Source organism: Muntiacus reevesi, chromosome 15 (genome assembly GCF_963930625.1).
Source record: "Muntiacus reevesi chromosome 15, mMunRee1.1, whole genome shotgun sequence".
Taxonomy (NCBI): Eukaryota; Metazoa; Chordata; class Mammalia; order Artiodactyla; family Cervidae; genus Muntiacus; species Muntiacus reevesi.
Genome location: NC_089263.1, coordinates 13,839,348 through 13,864,025, shown reverse-complemented (window position 1 = coordinate 13,864,025; position 24,678 = coordinate 13,839,348). Strand labels below are relative to the sequence as shown.

Below are 24,678 nucleotides of genomic sequence, written 5' to 3'. Positions count from 1 at the left end.
TAAAAATATTTGTTTAACTGAAGATCATTACTTTGTTGTGATGGTTTTTGCCATATGTCAATATGGCCATAGATGTACATGTGCCCCCCCCACCTCCCTCCCTACCCCACCCCTCCAGGTTGTCACAGAGCCCCGACTTCGAGTGCCCTGTGTCATACATCAAAGTCACGCTGGTTATGTATTTTATATGGTTTTTAGACAATTTTCTTTATTTGGCTGCACCAAGTCTTAGTTGTGGCACTTGGCATCTTTGATCTATCTCTGTTACAGCATATGGGATCTTTAGTTGCAGCATGCAAACTCTTAGTTGCAGCATGCTGAATCTAGTTCCCTGATCAGGAATCGAACTCAAGCCCCCTGCTTTGGGAGCATGGAGTCTTAGCCACTGGACTACTGGGGAAGTCCCTTCCTGCACAGCTTTTAATAGTAACTGCATTTGACTGGGGGTGGGGGGGCTGGCTTCCCTGGTGGCTCAGATGGTAAAAAAAAAAAAAAAAATTCTGCCTGCAATGCAGGAGACCCAGGCTTGATCCCTGGGTGGGGAAGATCCCCTGGAAGAGGGAATGGCAACCCACTCCAGTATTCTTGCCTGGAAAATCCCATGGACAGTGGAGCCTGGTGGGCAACAGTTCATGGGGTCACAAAGAGTCAGATAGGTCTCAGTGACTAACACTCACTTTCTTCCACCTTCGTTTTTAAACAGCAGGTTTACCTGATATAGCTGGTAGCCTTCACCATCGAGGTCAGGGGTGGCTCCCTGGAGTCACTCGAGTGTGGATCAGTGGGACTGCGCTTCAGTCCTGGCCCCCTGCTCACCAGCTGCGTGGCCATCAGAGGGACAGCCCTCTTTTCCAGACTCAGGTTTCTCATCTGTAAAACTGGATAATAATGTGACCCACCTCCTGGGATCATCATGTATGATCATCATGAATAATCACTATGTCAATAGAGCCTGCAGGACCATCCCTGGATCAGTAAATAATAAGTGTTCTTTGGGTTGTAATGAATCTGGAAGGTACTCCGCCTGGAGCCCACGTTCCTGCCACGTGACTGGATCCAAACTCCAGTGCTTCTTCGGGTACTGACCACGCTTCCCTTTATTCCGGCAGAGAGCAGCTCTATCAGCCCTTTGTGATAGCTGTCTTCATAGTTGTCTTCTCTATTATACTATGAGCTGGTTAAGGGCATCTGCAGCCCTGAGCTTAGAACCTGGCACAACTCTTCAGTCTGGGGTTTTCAGTCCATTTAACACGAAGCTCAGGCCCTTGGGCAGGTAGTGAGTCTGATTCAGTGAACACAGCTCTGTCTGGGGAGTGTGTGTGTGTGGACATTGTATCAGATGGAAATCTCTTTCTTAAGACTGGTCCTCTACACACTTTCGTTGAATGTAATTCTTGTTGAGGAAATCATTTAACTTATATTGTTCTTGAAGTTTCTCTAATAAAGGAGACCTGGCACCACATAAATTGTGAATTCAAAGAATGGTCTCAAGTCCCGTGAAAGGTACTAAACACAGACTGTTAATAATAGTCAGGACTGATGCAAAAAAATGTCTGGTAATACCTTTATAGCTCAGCCACTGAGTGAAAGGAAATTCTATTATCTGTGCCCAGCAGGGAAGGAGAACCCTTGTTTTTCTACAGTGGACCACTGAGCTATGGAGAAAAATCAATGGTGAGATTCACAAGTAGGAAGCAAATTTAGAGTTTCTTGGTTTTTTTCTTAAAAGAAGAGGATCATAAAATATGACACAGTCTCTTAGAATTAAATGAACATAAGATTTCACTAAATATAAAGAATAAAAAAAAAAGATGCCTCTGTTGTACTTTAGGGCTATTTAGGAGAGAATGTAAGCAGGAGAAGAGAGAAAGCAGGAAACAAAGACTAGAGGGGGAAGTGGTCTGAAAAAGATGCAAATAATGCAGAAGGACACAGGAAGTCTTAGAGACGCAGGTGAGTGAGGTCTTTCTAAGGAAAGAGGATCCAGGACTCTGGGTCTCAGACAGAGTGATTAGAGGGAAGCGATGGTCTCTTATTAAAGACCCAGGTGCAGTGAGGCTGGCGGATACTGCTTCCAGGAAAGGTACGACCATGTTGCACTTTGGCAACCTCAGGCATAACTGCAGTCACAGTCATATTGTGACAGCTTGTTTCCTTCTCATTGTAACCATGTGGCAAGATTCAAAGGAAGAATTATCACCTCCGTATTACAGACCAGGAAAGGGATTGCAGGCGTGTTCAATGCACGGCTAGTGTGTGACTTTCAAAATCCCTCATGTCTTCCATCCACCCCTCTTCTCACCTGATGCCGGTGGTGTGGGTTGGAGGCCAGAGGCATGTCTGCACCACAGTCTCTCTGTGTAATTCTTACTCTGTTTTTTTTTAAGAATTTTATTGTTGTAAATTTACACCCATTTATTACGTGGTCATAAAAGAGGCTAATTCATTCCATCAGAAGTAAAGCGACATAGGGCTTCCCTGGTGGTCCAGTGACTTAAGACTCCACACTCCCAGTGCAGGGGGCCCAAGTTCAGTCCCCAGTCTGGGAACTAGATCTTGCATGCCGCAAATAAGGGTTTCTGTGCTGCAAGGAAGATCAGAGATCCCTTGTGCCACAACTAACACCTGATGCAGCCAAATAAATACTTCTTTTTTTTTTTTCTTAAGGCAGCATTGAAAAAAGAAGTCATAAAGCAACACTGACTGTTTGTCTTCCCTGGCTGACCTGTGAGGCGGGTGGGCAGTCTGTCTGCTGCCAGGGCGCTTCCAGGGCTCACTGTTGTGCTGTCCTCTGATACCTGGTTCTGCAAACCTCAGATCCCGGAATTCACAAGGGACTACCTTGTGTGTGCTATTTCCCTTGTGCCCGAAAGGAGCTGCTGTTCAGGTGAAGAAAGAGAACCACACACCGTGCCTCCCTCACCTGATGCAATTGCTGCTGCAGCTTCATCGTAGGGAGACACTGTCTGAGCTTTTGCGGTTGGGCCCCTTCCTGCCTTTGCTGAGACCACGTCCCGGCACATCAGACAAGCAATTGATATGGGCTTGAAAATTCCTTCCACGGGCTTAGGAAACAAACTTGCATTGAAGTTGTGCCGAGAACGGCTTTTCCATGTCAGCAGCAGGAGCACTTTGCAAGCTTGTTATAAATGGCCAGCATTGTTATTGCCAGGCGCGGGAATAAGGCAATTTCCCGAACTGACTGGTGGGGAAGCCAGCAGGACTTTGGCAATCTGTGGCCTGTGACCAAGTCCAGCCATGGCTTATTTTCGTTAATAAAGTTTTCTTGGAATGCAGCCGTTCCCATCAGTTATGTACTGCCCAGGGACGCTGCTTGGGTGCTCAGATGGCAGAGTAGAAGAAGCGCTATAGAGACCAAGTGGTCCAGATGCCGAAAATATCTACTACCTGGCTCTTCATGGAAAAAGTGTGCTGATCCCTGTTCAGGAGCCCCAGTAAGGGGACCTCGGGGCCTTTCTTTGACTGCGGTTTAACGTGAGGTTGACAGCCAGACTGCTTCTGTCTCTGCAGTCAGCATTGCTGGGCCCCGCTGCTGGGCATGTGGTTTACGAGCACAGCTCACGATCCCTGGGGGCGGGGTTGCTGGACTGTCGTGTCCCATGCCCTTTGGAGCAGAAGGGCTTCCAGGTGTAGCTTCTCTGCACTCATGGGCTCTCCCCAGCTCTCTCAGCCCTCACGCGGGCTTCAGATGGAGCCGGGGAGACTCCCCAAGGTCCTCCTGGGCCCCATCTTCCTGGACCCAGGCTGTCAGCTGTGGCTCTGCTGCTGTTTGGTCCCGAGACACCCCACACGGGTGCCCTTCTCTGTGGGCCTGACAGCGCGTGCCTGCGGAAGCCTCGCTTCCCTCCAGCGCCGCTGAAATCGCTGCCGGGGCAGTTTCTCCTCCCTCCAACCCACAACCCACCGCCAGGATAGTGTCTCCGAGGGATGGCTCCTGCCCAAGAACCTCCCTTGGCTCCCCACTGACCTCCAGATAAACCTCAGCCTGGTCTTCAAGGCTGTTTGATCTCCCCACGGGGCTCTTGTAACTGAAAGTGGGTCCACCTGCTTGTCACTCAAAAGCCGATAAAGAGGCCAGGTTGGTGGGAAGGAAAGTTTGCTTTATTGTGGATGCCAGCAACTGGGGTGGTGGCGGGGGGTGGATGCCTGTTCAAAGGCCGATTTCCACCACCCCACCAACAAAGCCTTTTTTTATAGGCCGAGGGAGGGGGCTACATGCAGAAACAGCACAGTCAGTTCTGACAGTCATCTAGCGGTTGGTCATCAGTGGTCTGACCAGCGTCATCTTGATTGTTTTAAGTGCAGTTAGTCTTCAGTTCCAGGGTCAGCTTGTTCTTATTTCCTCAAGGCCAGTTCTCAGATTTGTGGCAGCTCCTGTGACAGCTATAGTCTGGGCATCATGTAGTTAACTCCTTCCATGTTGGGGGGTTTCAGCATCTACAAGACAGCTCACAGGATATGGCTCAGAATATTCTCTATAGCCCTTGAGAAGGAATTAAGACCTTTGCCTTTCCTTCTCCAGGGGATCTTCCCAACCCAGGGATCAAACCCAGGTCTCCTGCATTGCAGGCAGATTCTTTACCATCTGAGCCACCAGGATATCCCCGCTTACTGACTAAACCATGATTATTTGGTCTCCTTTGACTGTTCTTTGCTTCTGCATTTTCTCACTTCTCTGATTGAACTTATTCTTTGGCTAAAGCTTTTCTGCAGACAGAAGGCAGGCTGAGGACATGGCAGGGAGGGACCATAGTGTCCTGCTCCAGCTCACTTTGAGGCCAGAAAGGTCTTGCTCCCTTTCCCCCAGGATGGGCTGAACTCACCCTCCTCAGAGCCTCCCCCACCCGACTGATCTTCACTCTTAGAAAATTGTGCCTCAACCCCCCCATGTATTAAAGTCCAGCTTATTCTTGTTGCATCCCAGGTCAATTTCCCTCCATTTGCAGCCATAAATGTGTTCTCGTTCCCTTGAGCCTCCTGGTACTGTAGTGCATGACCCCGCAAGGCCAGCTGTGTTGTTAGGACCCTTTCTTTCTCCTCTCCCCCAGGTCTTAAACCCCCACAAGGCAGTGATTCCTTCTCAGCCTTAGTGATAGTCCTTGTCCTTCCCACCCCAAGCAGGCTCTCTGGAAGTTACCCAGCTCATGCACACCAGGGATGTGGGTACCAGCTGCTTGGAATCCTGACCTCATGATGCTCATATTGTAAGCCTCACTGCCCAGGTGTGGAGACAGCTCAGAAAGATCCCCGTGGCCAAGCGCTGTCAAAGCCAGATTTGAACTGGAGGCCCCGGTGCTCCAGAGCTGCCCCAGTAGGACCAGGGTGCGCTGTTGTAAGCACCCCTGCACTTGGGCCCTCTGTGGCGGCCAAACCACGCCCCTCGTGCATCCGCTCACACTCCCCTCCCTGCCTGCGTATTAGCATCACCTGGGAGCTTCTGCACACTCCTGGCTGGGCCCCGGCCTCACACATTATATCTCAGTCCGTTGGGGGTGGGGCAGGGGGCGGTGCTGGTGTTTTCCAGGTGATTCTAGTCCAGTCCCCACCCCCACGCCAGAATAAGAAGACCGACAGGTTGGGGGAGGGTTCACGCGGGCAAGCCTGAGCTTCAGCTGCTGCTCCAGGAGCTTGGCTGCGTGTTCCGTGACCCCTGGTAACCCTAGCCCTTTCAGAGGTGAGGAAAGACCCACCTGTCCATGGTCTCCTGTCTCAGGGTATTTCTGACTACTCTTTGAGACCCCATGGACTGCAGCCCGCCGGGCTCCTCTGCCCATGGGAAGCTGGACATACCTTCATACCCAGGGAAGCTGAAGGTCTCCCTTTGGGGCTGGGCTCCCTGCGAGGGGCAAGTGGCCCCAGTGTGCGCCTCAGACTCCCTATGAGATGAGTTTCCCCAGATGCAACCCCGCTTTCCCATAGGAGGAGGAGAGACTGGACGTGAGCCAGAAATGAGGGAGGGCTTTCAGTTGGCATCTCTGTGGGGGCTTCCTTGGTGGCTCAGTGGTAAAGAATCCACCTGCCAAACAGGAGATGCAGGTTCAGTTCCGGGGTTGGGAAGATCCCCCAGAGGAGGAAATGGCAACCCACTCCAGTATTCTTGCCTGGAGAATCCCATGGACAGAGGAGTCTGGCAGACTGCAGTCCATGGGGTCGCAAAGAAGAGGACGTGACAGCGACGAAACAACAACACAAAAAAGCAAGCTTTTTAACCTTGAGGGGAGACAGGCTTATTGAGGACGGAGAGCCCAACGGAGCAGTGGCTCTCGAAGTCTGGTCCGCAGCTCAGCAGCATCCACATTACCTGGGAGCTTGTTAGAAATGTAAATTCCCAGAAGCATCCCAGATGCTCTGAGTCAGAGGAGACAATGAGCTTGGGCTCCAGCAGTCCCATACCCTCCGGGTGATTTTGCTGCCAACGAAGGTTGAGAACTGTTGCTCTCGATTCATGGTAAGTATGTGTGTGGACAGGCTTCCCTGGTGGCTCAGATAGTAAAGAAACTGCCTGCGATGTGGGAGACGCAGGTCCAATCCCTGTGTTGGAAAGATCCCCCTGGAGTAGGAAATGGCAACCCACTCCAATATTCTTGTCTGGAGAACCCCATGGACAGAGGAACCTAGCAGGCTACAGTCCATGGGGTCACTAAGAGTCGGACTTGACTAAGCAACTAACAGTTTCACTCTTCACTTTCATGTGCGTGGGACACTTGGAGTGTCAGTGGTGTTCATACTCCACCCCCCCACCACCAGGGTTTTTATAAAACCTCAGACTCCTAGGCCTCATCTCAGGGTTTGGTAATCTGTATTTTTACCCAGTGCTTCAGGATATTCTGAAATGCAAGTGGTTTTTTTGGTTGGTTTGTTTTTGAATCGGGGTAACAGAAACCTGATAAATATTGCATTCTTTTAATAATCGATTTGCATCTACTTGGTGCAGGGTGAGGACACGCCCTCTTTTCCTCCTGGAGCTTCCTTCATCTCTAATTATCAAGACATTGCCGTCAGTCCTGTTACCTGTTAGTAGAGACAGCCACTGCTGCTAGCAGGCTTCTTCCTCGTTGTTGGATTGTTCATTGCCACCTATGAGCCACAAGTGGGTTTATGGCCTCGTGTATACTTAATTAGTTCAACTTCTCCAGATTATGGTTTAAATAAGTGAAGACATTAGCCTCTGACATAACTGGGCCACAAAGCATCTTTTCAGAATATTTGTGTAGCTTAAGTCTAGATTCAGAGAGGTGTCGGTGAGGCTTTGAAGAGGTCACAGGTCAAGGAGGTCAGGATTCTCCTACTCCTATGCTTGCAGGAATGGGGGCCCCCTTCCAGGACCGGAGAGCGGGCTCTTGTCTAACACGTGGACATGAATTGTCCGAGCAGACACATGTACTTACAGAGCAAGAGACTCTATTGCAAAGGGGCACCCAGGCGGAGAGCGGGACGGTAAGGGACCCAGGAGGACTGCTCTGCCTCGTGGTTCCCTGTCTCGGGATTCGTGGTGATGGGGTTAGTTTCCGGGTTGTCTCTGGCTCCTCGTTCTGACTCCCTTGTGGGTCGCTCTGCAAGGAGCAGGTTTGAGGCAGAACAAGAGTTGCAACCATGGGCCCCCGCGCTCTCTAGTAGATCGGGTTCTTCTTTGTTTTGCCCACAGCTGCCTCTCTCCTTGCCACCCTTATGTCATCATTATTGTCCACACCTGTGTGATGTTTTATGCTGGCACACACCTGCTGGAATGGAGCGGCTGTCATATTTCAGATCTGCTCCCCAGGACAGATGTTATGAAGCCTCGTGGCAGAAATGAAATACACCTTCTGCTCATTCCTGCCTGTCCTTCCTCCCAACTGTTATTGCCCTCTCCTCCCCAGGTAAGTTCACCAGGCTGCAGACCCGCCAGCCTGCTCGAGGGCCACCCAGGAGATGCTGCCCACACATGTCCACTTCTGTTACTTGGCTTCTATTATTTTAGTTGATCTTTAAAATTTTTGGCTGCACTGGGTCTTCGTTGTCCTGTGGGCTTTTTCTCTAGTTGCGATGAGTGGGGACTGCTCTCTAATGGCAGTGCATGGGCTTCTCACTGCAGTGGCTTCTCGTTGCAGAGCACGGGCTCCAGGCTGCATGGGCTCAGTGGTTGCAGCTCCCGGGCTCCAGAGCACAGGCTCAATAGTTGTGGCCCATGGGCTTAGTTGCTCTGTGGCATGTGGGATCTTTCTGGATCAGGGATCAAACCCCGTGTCTCTTGCATTGGTAGGCGGATTCTTTACCACTGAGCCACCTGGGAAGCCGGTTACAAAGGAAAGAAGGGGCTAAAGGAAACCTTCGTTTTCACTCGCCCAGACCTTTGGCCAAGATCTCTGGGAGCATTTGAAAGCCATTTTAATGAAACCAGGAATCATGAAACTTCTTTTCTTGACCATGGCCACTACTTGGTGCTTGAAAAACAATCTAACTTATAGCTCGGGCTGCGTGAGTTGTGAGCTGGCCTTGACTTGAGTAGAAAGACAATAGAAACAGGAATCAGAATGCTGATGAAGAAGGGCGACAGGACAGCCGTCCTGTCCTCGGTCATGAACAGCGGCCTGCACAGTGCCGGGCCCTGCTCCGCAGAGCACACCCCCGGCCCAGGGCTGGCAGGAAGGCTGCGGTAGTTTGTGTCCTTGCCTTAGTGCTGTGCTAACCCAGGTAGAAGCATCCAGAGGGCTTTCACAAAATCCCAGCTCCCAGGCTTCCCTGGCTTGGAAACTCAGAGAGAGAGACCAGGCATCTGAAATGTTTTAAGTGCTTCCCGGGAGCATCCAATCTGAAGGTAGCATTGGAAACCCATGGATTAAAGGAGTCTGTTTAAATGTGTGGGGTTGAACGGAGGCTAACAGGAATTACTGGGCTACTGTCTTTTTTTTTTAAATAATAAAGGTAAATAGAATAGAGCAGGGGGTCCCCAACCTCTGGGATCTAACGCCTGATGATCTGAGGTGGAGATGATGTACTAATAATAGAAATAAAGTGCACAATAAATGTAATGTGCTTGAGTCATCCTGAAGCCATTCCCCCAGCCCTTCTGTGGAAAAATGGTCTTCCACAAAACCAGTCCCTGGTGCTGAAAAGGTTGGATGCGGGTGGAATAGAGGCATGCTAATGAGAACAGGTGTGTGTGTGGATGGACACTGCAGAGAGGCTGTGCATATGGGATGCTGACACCTGCGCACATATTTATACATTTGGAGGAAGGCTAGATCCACTGACTCTTCTTCCTTCCTTTCCTTAGCACACGCTCAATCACTCAGAGGCAGCCCAATCTCTCTAAAGATGCCATTCTGCCTCTACGATACTTCTCAGATATTCTTGTTCATTTCCATTGCCACCGTAAGGACCTTTTCTTCTCCTTTGTCTCAATAACAAATAGCCCAGCCTCTCTTTCTGCTGGGGTTTACTTCCATAGCCCCCATTCAATCCATCTTCCACATGCTGACCGTACCTGAGTCACTCTCGTGTTTTATCACTTTGCTGGTCCCAACGTGTGCATGCTGCACGCTGAGTCACTCCAGTCGCGTCCGACTCTTTGCGACCCTATGGACTGTAGCCTGCCAGGCTACTCTGTCCATGGGAGTCTCCAGGCAAGAATACTAGAGTGGGTTGCCATGCCCTCCTCCTTGGGATCTTCCCAACCCAGGATCGAACCTGCATCTCCTACGTCTTCTTGCATTGGCAGGTGGGTTCTTTTCCACTACCACCACCGGGGCAGCCCCAAGAATAAATGGTGACCATGGCTGTGGATGGCCTTACCTAGCATTTACTCACACAGGTCTTCACTCCTGGCACCAGCTCTCAGAGGTGTCACCCTTATCCCACTTTTACAGATGGGACATTTTACAGATGGGTGCCTTTGCCCAAGGTCACTGAGAGTCCCTGATGGCCCCGGAGCTTTGGCTCTGCACCCCTCCACTTCCCCACCTCTCTAGACACTCTCCGGACATGTCAGGAAAGGCTACTCTGTGCTAATGGAGTTTTCATGCGTTGTGTCTCATCTCCACATCCATCCTGCCAGGTAGGCATCATCATTCCTGCTCCGCAGAAATCAAGGCTCGCAGGGGTTAGGTACCTTGATCAAAGTCCTGAAGCTAATTAAGGAAATCCTAGGTGCGATTCCAACCAGCTGCCCCTCCCTCCAGGCTCTGCATTCTTTTCACCACACTGCCTGGGATTGTCTGATTCCTCTAGGGTGGCTTCTGTGACTCCTTATCGTCTTGTTTACCAACCTACCTTTCCACTCCATATGTTCCATTCCATCATGCAGTCATGCCACCCGCCATCTGCTCAGCCAGTTGCTTTGCCTAGAGTGTTCTTCCCTGCCCAACTAGGGCTCCCATGACAGGGACTCCTCCTGTACCGCTGATAACACCCTGTGTGGAAACTGCATACAGCAGGACAGGAAGGCTATTTGCGTTTTCTCTCCAAGGAACCCTAAAATAATGCATCTCCTCTTCACCCTCCTATGTGATTCTGCATCATGAATGTAGCATGTACCCAGCACACATGTCTACCTTCTTGCTGGGGGGGCATCTTGAGGCTCGGTGTCATCCCTTCCTCCTGTTTCTTTTGTTCCTATTTTTATTGGAGTATAGTTGCTTTACAATGCTGCTAGTCTCTGCTGCATGGAGTGAATCAGCTCTATGGATGCACATATCCCCTCTCTTGGATTCCCTTCCCATTCGCGTCACCACTGAGTCCTGTCCTCCTCCTGTTTCTGTCTTTGGTGTCCTGGGCACTGTGAAGCCAACAGCAGATATTCAGTAGATATTTGTTAAACAAATGAGGGGCAGACAAGGTGGGGAAAGCCATCAAACTGTTTGACCCATGGAAACTCAATACAGCTGGAGTGCACAGAACAGTCAGGAAAATATTTACCTGAAGACCTTGAGAGAAATGTCCAGTGTTTGGAAATTTCCAGAAGGAAGTGAAGAGCTAATGATTATCCTACTGAGCTAATCTGGCTTGTCCATTTTGCCTACCCCAGGTTTTTTGTCTCTTTGTAATTTTATTTCCTTCAATATGCTTTGCTAATTACCTCCTGGTCAAAAGCCCAGGAGTCCTATACCTCCAGCATGGACTTGAGAGATAAGATGTAGTTGGGAGACAGTCTGTGAAAGCTGTGCTTTTCAAGGCTTTCACCGGACCCCTGGAAAAGGGAAAGGCTATCCACTCCAGTATTCTGGACTGGAGAATTCCATGGACTGTATAGTTTATGGGGTCACAAAGAGTCCGACACGACTGAGCGACTTGCACTTTCACGAGCCCTAAAGGGGGGCGGCTGTGGGGTGGAGGAGGTGGTTCTTATTCGTAGAGGCAGAGTATTGCAGGATGGAGACATGCCCAGGAAAACTTTTTTGCCCCTGGGAAAGTTAATTCTTTAACCATTTAATTAGGGTTAATTTTAATGTTAGTCTCAGTCATATCCAACTCTGCGACCCCCCTGGACTGTAGCCTGCCAGGCTCCTCTGTCCATGGAATTCTCCAGGCAAGAATACTGGAGTTAGCCATTCCTCCCCCAGGGATCTTCCTGACCCAGGGATCGAACCCAGGTCTTCTGTATTGCAGACAGATTCTTTACTGTCTGAGCCCCCAGGAATGAACGGTTAGCATACCAAGTAAACGGTTTTTGGACTCAAGGTGTAAAGCACTTGGCACAGATGGTCAAAGCGAGGCCAACCAACAGACTAGGTGGGAGGGTTTAGGATGCGCAGGTGCGCTGCGCTGCAGGAAGGGGGCCTCCCGGGGGGTTTCCATCAGCACGGGCCTTGAGATTGCGTTCTGCACCCCACAGGTGAGCGTCCTCACCACCCTGGAGCGGAGGTTCAACCTGCAGAGTGCCGACGTGGGCGTGATCGCCAGCAGCTTCGAGATCGGGAACCTGGCGCTCATCCTCTTCGTGAGCTACTTCGGGGCGCGCGGGCACCGGCCGCGCCTCATTGGCTGCGGCGGCATCGTCATGGCGCTGGGGGCGCTGCTGTCGGCGCTGCCCGAGTTCCTGACCCACCAGTACAAGTACGAGGCGGGCGAGATCCGCTGGGGCGCCGAGGGCCGCGACGTCTGCGCCGCCAACGGCTCGGGCGGGGACCAGGGCCCAGACCCGGACCTCATCTGCCGCAGCCGGACCGCCACCAACATGATGTACTTGCTGCTCATTGGGGCCCAGGTGCTCCTGGGCATCGGTGCTACCCCCGTGCAGCCCCTGGGCGTCTCCTACATCGACGACCACGTGCGGAGGAAGGACTCCTCGCTCTACATAGGTAGGCGTTGCACCAGCGCCCGCGGGGCCGCGGTTCGCTTTGTGGCTGATTGCCTGTTTAGAGAACCAGGGCGTGTGAACAGAGTAAGGAAATTTGGGCCCCAGAACTTTAACTTTCGTCCGGAGCCCTCATTCTCAGACTGGGGGTGTTTGGGGAAAATGCTGAGGCCTGAATTGCACACCCCAGAAAATTCTGGGGGTCGTTGAGGGTGCAGCCTGGACTGGTAATTTTTTAAGGGGCTCCCCGGGTGACTCCAATGTACAGCAGAATTTGACCTCTGCTGTGCAAGAGCATCCACAAGCCTGGGAAGGGCGAGGAGATTGGGGGGAGTTTTATATGTATATGTTTATCTGCCTTTGTGTGTGTGTGTTTGGACTTTGGGCGGCTTGCTATTTGCCACCAAGGAATCCTTGGGGGTCTACACATTGGAAACCCCTGTTTTTAATCATCAAAATGACCTGGTCGTTGTCTTATTGAAGCTCAAAGATAAAAGTGATTGCATATGCCCAGCATTTGGTATTATTCAAAGTTGGTAACTGTGTGTGTGTGTGTTTTCCCCTGTAACGACGTTATTTACTAGAACCGGATATTTGAGAAGAAATAAGGTACATGTGAACTTTTGAAAAAAATTGTTTTGTGCTACAATGACTTCTGTTATTTTATACTGGAAGGATGGAAACTATCTGTCAGTGTTGGGGCTAAGAAACATCCAGGGGTTGAATTACAGCAAACGAACTTCTCCGTCGCTGCTTCTGGGCACTGTTGCATGGTCATTTGTAGGGCAAGGACCGGCCTGCCGAGCATCTCGGTTTTCTTGTTTACTGAGTTTAATTTTGCCTCCCACCATCTGTTAGATTCTATGATACGACCCCAGTCACTGAGTGCTTACGCTTTGGGGAAAAAATAAAGTAAATTACCTCCACCTACAGAAGCTTTGCGCCTCCCCAAAGCACTGTGCCTTGGAGCATCAAGTTAATTACAATAGGGAGGTTTAGGTTAAACTAGAACTTGAACAGAATTGGTCAGAAAGCCTCCTACCTGCCAAGTTTCCCCCATAAGCTGCCCAGGCTGTCTGAGGATTCAAGGCAGTTACCCCCTGAATGCTGATTTTCCTTGGTGACTTCACGTTCTACCTGTGAGGTAGATGACTCTATTGAACACACACGTCGTATGTCTTAACCCTCTGTGAACAGGCTCTAGAGTAGAAAGGTGGAGAGTATGCATCTTCCCATCCAAGGGGTGGAGAGCTTGTGGACCTGGTCACAGCCTACCTGTGGAACACAAAGGATTGATGGCTAGTCCCTCTGCTCTTTGTTTAGGGGTTTCCATAATTGTGTCTGGAGGTGGGCACAGTGGGGAGAGGGGTCTAAGGAAATCCTTTACATTTTGATGCTTCTAAGGCTTCAGTGAAAACCCCTCCAACATGAGTCTGCTGCAGGCCAGGGAATGGGCCACAGCCTGTAGCCAAAATAGTCTCCCCAGGTCCATCCGAACCACTGGACTCGGACTTGACTGATATCACTCTGGTACCCCAGGATAGAGAGATTTTGGTAGCAGGAACAGCAAGTAGATAAATCAGAGCCCAGGGAGGAAGTGGGGAGTGAAACGCTGAGCTCTTGTGTCTCACAATGAAATCAAGTAGAAAAATGTCTCCCCAGCATCTCCCTGAAGCCACAGGCGAGGTAGATCACCTCTGCTTGGAGCCCACGCCTGGAGCTGCACGCTCAGCGTCCTCTTGTGGAAGTTCACTCTGATGAGTCAGGCATTTTCCAGCACTGATGGGGCCTGGTTCATAGGTCAGGCTTAGGATGTGGACTCATTTCGTTTTTGTGAGAGGTGGAAGCTTGGGCTATAGGACTGACCGTAGCAGGCACGGCCCTTCTCTCGTTCTGGGATTTACAGTGACTCTCTAGTAGGAGGAACGTCTCAACCAAATTTCTCGCTGGGCCCCCATTTCCTCTCTGACAGTTTAGCATTCCCAGAGTTGGGAGTGTGTTTGTGTGCTGCGTGGGCAACTGGGTGGCGTCTGGCCAGATTCCAGGACATGACAGTCCAGGGCTGTGAGCAGGCCTTCCTGAGTGCTTCTGAGCTGGTTTCTTGGGTCTGTGTTTTGAGCAACAGAGAGCAAACTTCTGCATAGATTGGCCTCCGTAGGTGGCCTTTTGTCCCATGCATGGTTGGAATTCTCCAGGAACAATTTAAGAAGACCATGCATATGCAGAGCACAACTGATCCAGTCGCTTATTGTACAAGTCATAAAAAATGTTTGTGACCATGGGACTGTTTTGGCGTTTATCCCCTGCAAGAGGGAGCTAGTTTCTGAAGCCATTTAATTTGGCTTCCGGAAGTATTTAGGAGAGCCGACAGAATGGGATTGGTATGAATTATGGCGTCTTAACTCCCTGCAGGAGGACAGTCTGAAGGGACTGGCCCTGGGAGGTAGGTGTCAATGGATGCCCATCACCCATTGGGGTGGAGTAGCATGTGTGCCCCTTGGCTCTGCTCCTGCAGAGCTGGTTAAGAGAGGCCCACCTTGGTTCTGCCCCTGCGGAGCTGGTTAAGAGAGAAAGGCCCCCCAAAAACAAGAAAAAAAGAGAGAGGCCCACGGCCAGCCATCTGATCACAGGCCTGACATGTGAGTGTGAACTAGGGCTTGGAAGGGTTTTAAACCCTGCACGTGTGAAGCACAGGCGGTTCACAGCTGCTCCGTCCCCAGGGGTGTCAGCATCGATCCAGCCACAGGCCATTGGTGACAAGTCCTACCCCTTGAATATTTCCTTTTAGCTTTTTGGTTATACAAAATCCTGTTTCTGCATCAGTATGCTTCTGCATTGGTAGCTCACAATGGATTACTTATATCGTGAGTCACCAGCTGGGGGCCATCAGCACATCCATGACCCCCTACGGCCAAGGGGAAAGGGAAGCGTTCCATCTCCAATCAAGCTGATATTTTCCACCCTAAGGGACTGTTTGCTCCAGCCTCTTGTGGCTGAATTACTGCCAAACTCGCATTTCCTTGATGGTCATTCACAAGGGGCTTCTAGGGCTGGCACCGTTCTGCGGCCGCTCCTGCCCAGCCTGGGGAGGGAGCCAGGGGAACTCATTACCAGGGGACAAAACCCGATGAATGGGGACACCGCGCTGCTGGCAGACTTCTCAGGACCACACAGTGTGGAGCCAAGCCTCATGGCCCAGCCGGAGGGTGACCCGGGGGTGGCACGTGGCACTGCCTCTCCCCAGAGGGACTGATGGAGCAGAGTGGCAGGGGGACCGTTTGGTGTGGGGGTGTGAGTGGGGTCTACCAGTCGACCTCTGGGAGCTGCTGCTACTCCTCACCCGTGTTCTGACCTTCCAGGAGCTCAGCTTTCTTAGCTGCTCTGTTTCTCCAAGTTCAGAGCACAGCCTGTTGCCTTGTAGGCAAGAGTAAGTAGGCTAATGGAATGGACTCGCCGGGTCCTTTCATTAGGCTGCGGTGTCAATCGGTTGGCGCCTTGTTTTTTTCCCCTTTGGGAAGGAAAAGGCTCCAAAGGAGAGTGGTAAGGTATGTTGTTGTTGTTGTTTTTAAATAACTTTATTTCTAGTTGAAAAGTATTACATATTCACTGTGAAAGTATAGAAAAAGAATCATTTAAGAATAATTACTCTTAGCTTTATGTTTATATAAAATCTTCCTTTATATAAAATATTTGTTTATATACAATCTTTTATATGTTTATATAAAATCCTTTTCTGCATTGTTATGCTTTTCTACACACAAAAGAGGTCTTTATCGTGAATATATCTTGCTACTGTATTTCTCTCTTAATCTTTCTTGAACATTTTAATGTGTCATTAAATATTCTTCAATGATGATCTTTCTGCATACATCATATTCCCTTGTGGATATATAATATTAAATGCCCTCTATTGTAGAACATGGATTTTTTTTTTAAGTTTTGCTCTTATAAAATAATGCAGACAAGTCAACTGTGATTCTGAAAGGTTAAGTAACTTGTCTTTGATAATGAATGGGACTGAGCACAAGGTCTGAGAGTGACGTTTGTTTTGGTACATCTGGGACAGGTCTGAGTTGGGTGGGTCAGGGGACAGAGGGCTGGGGGTGCTCCAGGGAGTCGGGAGCATGTGAGGGCATTCCTCAAGATAGCCTGAAGCCTGTCTTAGGGAAAAATCAGAGGTGACAGGAAGGTGGGAAGAGAGCTGGGTGTCTCAAAGCCAAGGGCAGAGATGCAATTGGAATGGGGAATGGGTGTGAAAGCAGAATGGAGAGTTGGAGGAGGAGGAGGAGAGAGAAGGGAGTCCTGGCTAACAGGGCACGTCTGGGGTCTGGAAGGATTTGTGCCCTGTTTCATGGTTCTTTGAGTATTGATGGGTGCAGATCAGAGCTGGAGGATTCCGTGGTCCCCTCACCTCTCTCCAGAACTGTGGACAACGTACTCTCACTCGGCTGTTCGTTCCATCGGAACCACAGTCACCATTGGGAAATTGCCCTCATGTCGAATTGGAAATCCGTCTCCTTACAACATTCCATGCGCTGGCTCTGGTCTGCCCTTTGGGTCCACCTTGGGAAGTGGCGATCCCTCTTCCATGTTTGGTCACCCCGCAGCTGGCCGAGCACCAGCCTCGCATGGGCAGGGAAGGGCACCTAAAACGTGGCTCCTCTGTACTGGGACCTCTGTTCCTTCCTTGATTTGGTTTCCTGCTACATTCTGCTGCTGTTTCCCTCTTTATGAGGGATAATGCCAAGGCTGCAGGGCTTGTTACTTGGGGGTAGGAACAGATGAATGGGGCACGCAGGCTTTGGGTGCTGTATTGCTTTGCTAGGGCTGTGTAATGTAACACCACAGACTGAGTGGCTTAAACCAGTGGTCCCCAACCTTTTTTATTTTAGCACCAGGGACCAGTTTTGTGGAAGACAATTTTTCTGCCAGCCCAGTTGGGGGAGGGTGGTTTCAAGATGATTCAAGTGCCTTACATTTATTGTGCGCTTTAATAATAGAAATGTTAATAGAATATTCAGTTCAGTTCGGTCACTCAGTCATGTCTGACTCTTTGCGACCCCACGGACTGCAGCAAGCCAGGCTTCCCTGTCCATCACCAACTCCCGGAGCTTACTCAAACTCATGTTCATTGAGTCAGTGATGCCATCCAACCATCTCATCCTCTGTTGCCCTCTTCAGCTCCTGCCTTCAATCTCTCCCAGCATCAGGGTCTTTTCAAATGAGTCAGTTCTTTGCATCAGGTGGCCAAAGTATTGGAGCTTCAGTTTTAGTCCTTCCAATGAATATTCAGGACTGATTTCCTTTAGGATAGAATAATATATAGATATAATGATAATAAATACAAATATATAAGGAAGTTAAGTAATATAAATATAATGATAAATTAGAAATAGAAATAATTATAATGGAAATATTATGATTGCATTAGTTCTACCTCAGATCATCAGGCATTAGATCCTGGAGGTTGGGGACCCCTGGCGTAAGCAGTGGAAGATTTATTTTCTCACAGTTACGGAGGCTGAAAGTCCAAGACCATGGTGTCAGCGCCGGCTCCCTCGGAGGCCACTTCCCTTGGCTTGCAGATGGCAGCTTCTCCTCCCGTGTCTTCACATGGTCTTCCTCCCGTGTGCTCCATGTCTAGTATGTCTCTGTGTGTGTCCTAATTTCCTCCCCTTACAAGATCACCAGTCAGACTGAAGTAGGGTTCACCCATATGATCTCCTGTAACCTCAGCTCCCTTTTTAAGGCCCTATTTCCAAATGAGTCACATGCTGAGTAACTGGGGGTTAAGGCTTCAACATATGAATTGGTGGGGGGAACATGATTCAACTCATAACAGGTACCAGGGGGACTAGAACCAGACAAGACCCCTGCCCCTTTTGTCCTAACTTTTCTATAAAGAACTTCATTGTCATGATTGTTTGGTTCCCAGTAATCAAGGAGTTATTTGAGAATGTAGGTTTGTTTTTTTTTTTTGCAACAATTATAGAATCACAAGTTGTTGCAAAATGCATGGAAGTTCTCCGTACACCCATCCAGTTTCTCCCCATGATAACATCTCGCATCACTGTAGTATAGTATCAAAACGGGAGTGTGAACATGAGTATAATCCATGGGGTTTATTCAGATTTTCAGTATTATGTACAATGATTTGTGTGTTTCTGTGTGTGTCTGTGTATACTTCTGTGCGATTTTATTACATGTGGGTGATGTTGTTTTAAAAATGCAGAAGGGGGACTCCCCTCGTGGTCCAGAGGATAAGAATCCACGTGCCAATGCAGGGCACAAGGGTTTGATCCCCGGTTTGGGAAGATCCCACATGCCTCAGAGCAACTAAGCCTGAGAGCCGTAATTACTGAGCCCATCCGAGTGCTGCAGATACGGAAGCGTGCATGCCTAGAGCCCGTGCTCCGCCACAGGAGAAGCTACTGCAATGAGAAGCCCACGCACAGAGTGGCCCCTGCTCACCACAACTAGAGAAAGCCTGCTCAGAGGAATGAAGACCCAGGCAGCCAAAACTAAATGCATAAATAATTTTACTAAAAGGAAAAATTGCAGAATGGAATTAAGATGAAACCAGATCGTTCTGAGTCGTGTGAGTGTTTGACACACCAACACACGTGGGAAGATGCAGAGAGAGAGAGAAGGCTGTAAGTAGAGTGGGAATTGACTGGAGATGGATTCTTTGTGAAGGGCTTGTTCGTTCCCAAGAATGGGATCCTTGCAGGGTACCAGAATACACGGAGCAGTTCCTCCAGTCGGGAGGCACATCTATTAGACACGAATGGGTCACATTTTCTTTGTTTACCACTTCTGTTGAAACCCGCTGGAGCCCTCCACGTTCCAGCTAATGATGCAAAGAGAATTATTCTCAGATTTCATCTGCCAAGTGTTTATTTAGCACAAAGGTCACTAATATCAGGCAGCAACCAAAGAGAACTAAATTTCTCTTCCGAGCCCTGGGAGTCCAGAGATATTTTGCCTCTAATGAGTTTTTATTTTAACTTGACATTGGGTAAAATGTATTTTAACTCTCCAAAGAGTGTGGGTCGGGTATGGATCAAATACACTGTGATTGCAGTTCATCTGAAAAAATAATTAAAAAGCCATCCCTTATGGGAGCAAGCACAGCTCGTTATATTCTTGCAGCTTCACTGATACTGAAGTTCCCCTTGTTAATTTCTTTTTTTACAAATAAAGGACACTGTACACCAGTCAGTTTGTTTTGGCTGGGTTCCATTCATTCCTTCTCCCCAGTGACCGGTCACGTGCCATTTTTAGTTTGTTTTAGCAACTTGCTAGGAGACGTGTGTGTGGCTCTTATCTGGCACTTCCATATTGCCCGGGCTGGGGGACGTTTCTCATTCATTCTCAGCTGCTCATAATTCATGCCCTAGGATTTGATTCATGGGGTCACTGCCGTGCTCCCTGCCTGGGTGACCTTGGGCAAGAATCTCAGTTTGGGCTCTGATGGTCTCGAGGTTCAAATCCTGGCTCCTCCACAGACCTGCCCACCAGGATTTTGGACACATTTTCAGTTAACCTCAGCCTGTTTCCTTATCAATAAAATGAGCTCGGAATCTACCAAGCGAGACTTTGCTTAGATATTAGGTATCATGCCATGTTGGGGGTCAGTAACTACTGCCTTCTTCATCTTTGTGGTCGTATACTCTCCATTTCCAGGTGTAGAAACAGGAGGCAGGAAAAAGCAATTGACTTATTTAAATACAAGGGTAGGTCTTTGATAAGAGTGATTGGATCTTGATTTTCAGTCCAGATATTATCCATCTAGTAGATCTTAGATGAGCAACCTCCTCCATCCTGAATTAAATCAACAGGGCTCTTATTTGCCTGCAGACCCCTTCCTGTGGCTCATCTCAAAATACAAAAAGTGCTACAGGTGCCCCAAGCAGCGGGCGAGCTGGTTTGTATTAAGTCAAAGACACCCCAGAGTATGGCCATTGCCCTAATGTGATATGTTGATGGCTTTCTGGGTTCCAGCACATTGCTTCTTAATTTACTTCTTAATATTTGTTCAGTTTTTAAAAGAATGTTTTCTTGTCTTAGTAAAATTGGGGAAAACAAAATAGAATAAGAAAACATAAATAATTTTTAAGCAGATACCTATAGAAAATTGTCAACGTTCAGATATATTTTCTTTCAGTCATTTTTCTTCTTCTAATATTTATTTATTTGGCTATGCCAGGTCTTAGTTGAGGCGTGTGGGATCCAGTTCCCTGACCAGGGATTGAATTCACCTCCTCTCCTGGAAGGTCTTAACCACTGATCCACCAGGGAAGTCCTCAGCCTTTTTTTTTTTTTTTTTTTTTTGTATTTACTGCATTAAGACCATACTGTAAGTAAACTTGCTTTCTGCCAGTGAAAAACTTTTTTGTGTCTCATTAACAGTCAACATTATTTTAGATGACTGCCCAGCATTTTGTCAGTCTAGAAAATCTGGAATGAGTTGGGTAGACATTTAGGTGATGGATACCTCTGTGACTATAGCCTCATCCACATTTGCTGAAACTCAGGTTGGTTCAGATAGATTCACCGGAGGCTGGAAACCAGCTGTTTGGCCTTGCTGTGGCTTTTTCCAGAAGATAAGTGAGGAGGCATAAGGTGTCACGAAAAGAGACTTTGGGCCCCAGTGAGTATTGATGCCATTGTCTTGAGAACCTCTCCCATATCTGCTGCATGCACGTGTGTGTGATCACTCATATCTGAGTTCTTGTGACGCCCTCCCAGACTGTGGCCCGCCAGGCTCTTCTGTTCATGAAATTTCCCAGGCAAGAATTCTGGAGGGGCTTGCCATGCCCTCCTCCAGGGGATCTTCCCAACCCAGGAATTGAACCCGCGTCTCTTATGTCTCCTGCATTGGCAGGCAGGTTCTTTACCAGTAGCGCCACGTGGGGAGGACTGCAGGGAGAGGAAGAAGAATCCTCTTGAAGGTTCCCTGAGGGGCGCATTGGGAAACCAATCATATATGGGGCTGGTTGGGGCTTGTGGATGTTGATTCTGTGTGTGAAAGCATCTTTGCTCAGGGATTTTAATTTTTTTTTTTTAATTAATTTCTTTTTTTTTTTTTTTTTATTTGGCCATGCCATGCAGCAAGCTGGATCTCAGTTCCCTGACAAGGGATTGAATCCATGGAAGTTCAGAGTGTTACAGTGGAAGCTCGGAGTGTTAACCCCTGGACCTCCAGGGAAGTCCCATGCTCAGGGGTTTGGGAACACAGCGACATGGTGTCTGATAGATAGGAAGACCAGAGAGGGCCCAGGCTGACCTAGAGAAGATTCCTGGGGACGGTGAAGAGGCACACAAGGGAATTTTCCTTCCGTAGCCCCTCAGAGTCTCCCGTTTATTACTTCTTTACCACCAGCCTCTTACTGTGCTGGGGGGGACAGCAGACCCCTTTCTACTATTTCTCTTCTTGACTGTAACACAGGCATTACGCTTCGATGAACGCTTTGGAGGTGTTGTATTTTCCTGAATAACATGCATCATCTTTTCTTTAGTTTAGTTCTGACCTTTTACTTCCCCTTTCTTAGAATAGTCTTGGCTTGACTTCCTTTTTTCCTTTCACCTACAGGAAGCTTTCTGCGAGAGCCATGAAGGGTTTGGTTTCTGTAGAGGGTTGTGGCTTGCTGTTGTTAGATTTGGGATTATAGGTTAATGACCTTCCTCTTCAGTGGGATGTGAGTTCTTCTTTGCTAGAGAATTCTTCAGTGTTAAAATGCTTCACAGAAGAGTCTGTGTTCTGGATGTTTGTTTTGGTATGTCTAGAAGCTCATTGTTTTCACTGGGAAACTGGATCTCCCCACCGCAGGTGGTTCTTATGGACTTCCAGAGATGAGCAGAGATGGTCCAGGCATGGCCAGACATGACACACAGAAAGATTCTGGTCTGCAATGGTTGGCCACAGGAGTGAGACAACCAGAGTCCAGCATGAGGTTTGAAAAATGGACTGGAGGGCTGGGTGGGGGGTAGAGAGAGATTTCTCACTTTCTCTTCCAGGACTGAAAGCTGTAATACCCCTGTATGCCCACAGATTCCAATGTCCATCTTTATTTTCACATGTGATGAAGTTGATCTCAAAGGAAAGTAGCCCACCCATCAGGAATGAGAGAGGGCACACGGGCTCCCTGGATCCTGCCATGCCTGCAGCTTGAATTCCAACTGGCATTCTCCTTAGAATCCCCTTGAGCACATAAATGATCCCTTCCAGCATTTGCAGTCAAATGCTGTGGACGAGGATCCCGCCGAAGCTGCCTCTTAGTCCCTTCAGTCATGTCCAACTCTCTGCGACCCTGTGGACTGCAGCCAGCCAGGCCTCTCTGTCCACAGGATTTTCTAGGCAAGAATACAGGAGTGGGTTGCCGTGCCCTCCTCCAGGGGATCTTCCCGACCCAGGGATTGAACCCTGGTCTCCTGCACTGCAGGCAGGGTCTTTATTGCTGAGCCACCAGGGAAGCCCCAGGATCCTGCCCATGCCAAGTCACTTCAGCTGTTTCAGACTCTCTGTGATCCCGTGGACTGTAGCCCGCCAGGCTGCTCTGTCCATGGGATTCTCCAGGCAAGAACTCTGGAGTGGGCTGCCATCTCTTCCTCCAGAGGATCCTGCCTAATGCAGCTTAAATGCTTGTCACGTCAGGTCAGAGTTGGGCTGGATCGATGTCCTTTTGAGGTCTGACTAAGCACCTTCCCACGGGTTGGGTGTTTCAGTCCTCATGTAAGACAGCTGTCTGCTGATCAAAACACTGGCTGTTCATAGTGTTCTTACTCTAAAGAACTAATGAACGCATGACCCTATACATCCAGTCAAAGGATTAGCTTGAAGGTTCTGGTTTAGTTCTCCTTTTCTTTATTTCATAGACATTTAAGATAAGATGCAGGATAGGGACCCTGAGGCCACAAGTATGCCCCTTCCACTTTCTCCCTACCCACTCCCCCTCCCCTGAAAAAAAAGAAAAAAAAAAAAACAAAAACAAGTAAAAGTCTTTAAAAATAACCTGGTTGGCAGGCTTTGTGCAGGAACAATAAGTATTTAATAGCAAATTGCTTATGTGGGCAGGAGAGTGTTGAGCCCATGAAACTTATTCAGCGGTGCTATTTATTGGATGGAAAAAGCATAACCAACCCTGGCTGCTTCGCACGGCTGTGCTCGCCAAAGCTACCCTTACTTCCTCTAATGACTTCATAGTGTCAGGAATGAATAAACTAAGTGAATATGTTCCAGTCCCAGTTCAGCTTTGCCATTTATTTTTGCCAAGCCGTATGTGTGTGTGTGTGTAGGCACATGCTTGGTTTTGCCCACGTGGCAGATAAAATCTGAAGATTCTAAAGCATTCGGTGGCTCAAGGACACTCAGAACTTTTAATTGCTTTTTAATTAAAAAATATCTTATTCTATATTGGAATATAGTTGATTAGCCGTGTTGTGTTATAGGGAGCTCAGCTCGGTGCTCTGTGGAGACCTCGAGGGGTAGAAGGGAGCAGGAGGAAAGTCCAAGAGGGAAGGAATGTATGTGTACATATAGCCGATTCACTTCATTGTACAGCAGAACCTAACGCAACGTTGTAAAGCAACTATACCCCAGTAAAAACCAAAACTAATGTGTTAGTTTCAGGTGCAGAGCAGATTGATTCAGTTGCACGTTTACATGTATCTATTCTCTTTTCAAATGCTTTTCTCCTATAGGGTATTATAGAGTATTGAGTAGAGTTCCTTGTGCTGTATAGTAGGTCCTTTGTGATTATCTGTTTTGGACACTGATAGAAACTTACATGGAGTCTTGAGAATTGCGCTTGGTGAATTTGCCTGGAGAATGTCAAGAGAAATTGAGTGCTGCTTAGCTGGGCTATTTGAAGCTAAAGGTTGTTGGATGTGCTTTAGGGGGAGTTGTCCACAACCTTTGAAGGTGGTTTGGAAATACATGTACACACTCTTGGCATGGAACCTTTCAGTGGATTCTCTAAGAGGTTTTTGACCCCAGAAAGGTTAAAACCCCTGAAACTCTTTATGTTAAGCAGACCCTGATGACCGGAGACTGGGGATGAGATAAACCGAGATAGTGGAGGTGATAGGTTGTGTGGTGTGACGGATGGCATTTGGGGACTGGAATGTTGATCACTGCTCAGCCCTCAACTTGCTCTGTTCCCTTGGGAGACACAGTACTTACAACAGGAAGCATTTGGAGCATCACTTAGGCAACTGTGGGTGAAAAGTCAGAATGTGTTCTCAGTGGTACTGGAGACACCCTCTCGGCCCTCATCCTCCTGTTCCTTCCCCTCCAACCCCCCATAAATAAATTCTTTGGAGGCTGAAATTTTCCATCCCTTCTTTCAGCCTAACCCTGGGTGTTTTGGATAATATTCAGC

General features: G+C 48.7%; 1 protein-coding gene across 2 annotated transcripts in view; it reads left to right on the top strand.

The window, feature by feature from the left end:
• Nucleotides 1-24,678, top strand: part of SLCO3A1 (solute carrier organic anion transporter family member 3A1) — a 366,445-nt gene that overhangs the window by 71,093 nt on the left and 270,674 nt on the right. For both annotated transcript variants that reach the window (XM_065906257.1, XM_065906256.1), the window contains exon 2: nucleotides 11,834-12,299. In XM_065906257.1, coding sequence (XP_065762329.1) covers nucleotides 11,834-12,299 — 466 coding nt within the window. The remainder of the gene's footprint in view (nucleotides 1-11,833; nucleotides 12,300-24,678) is intronic.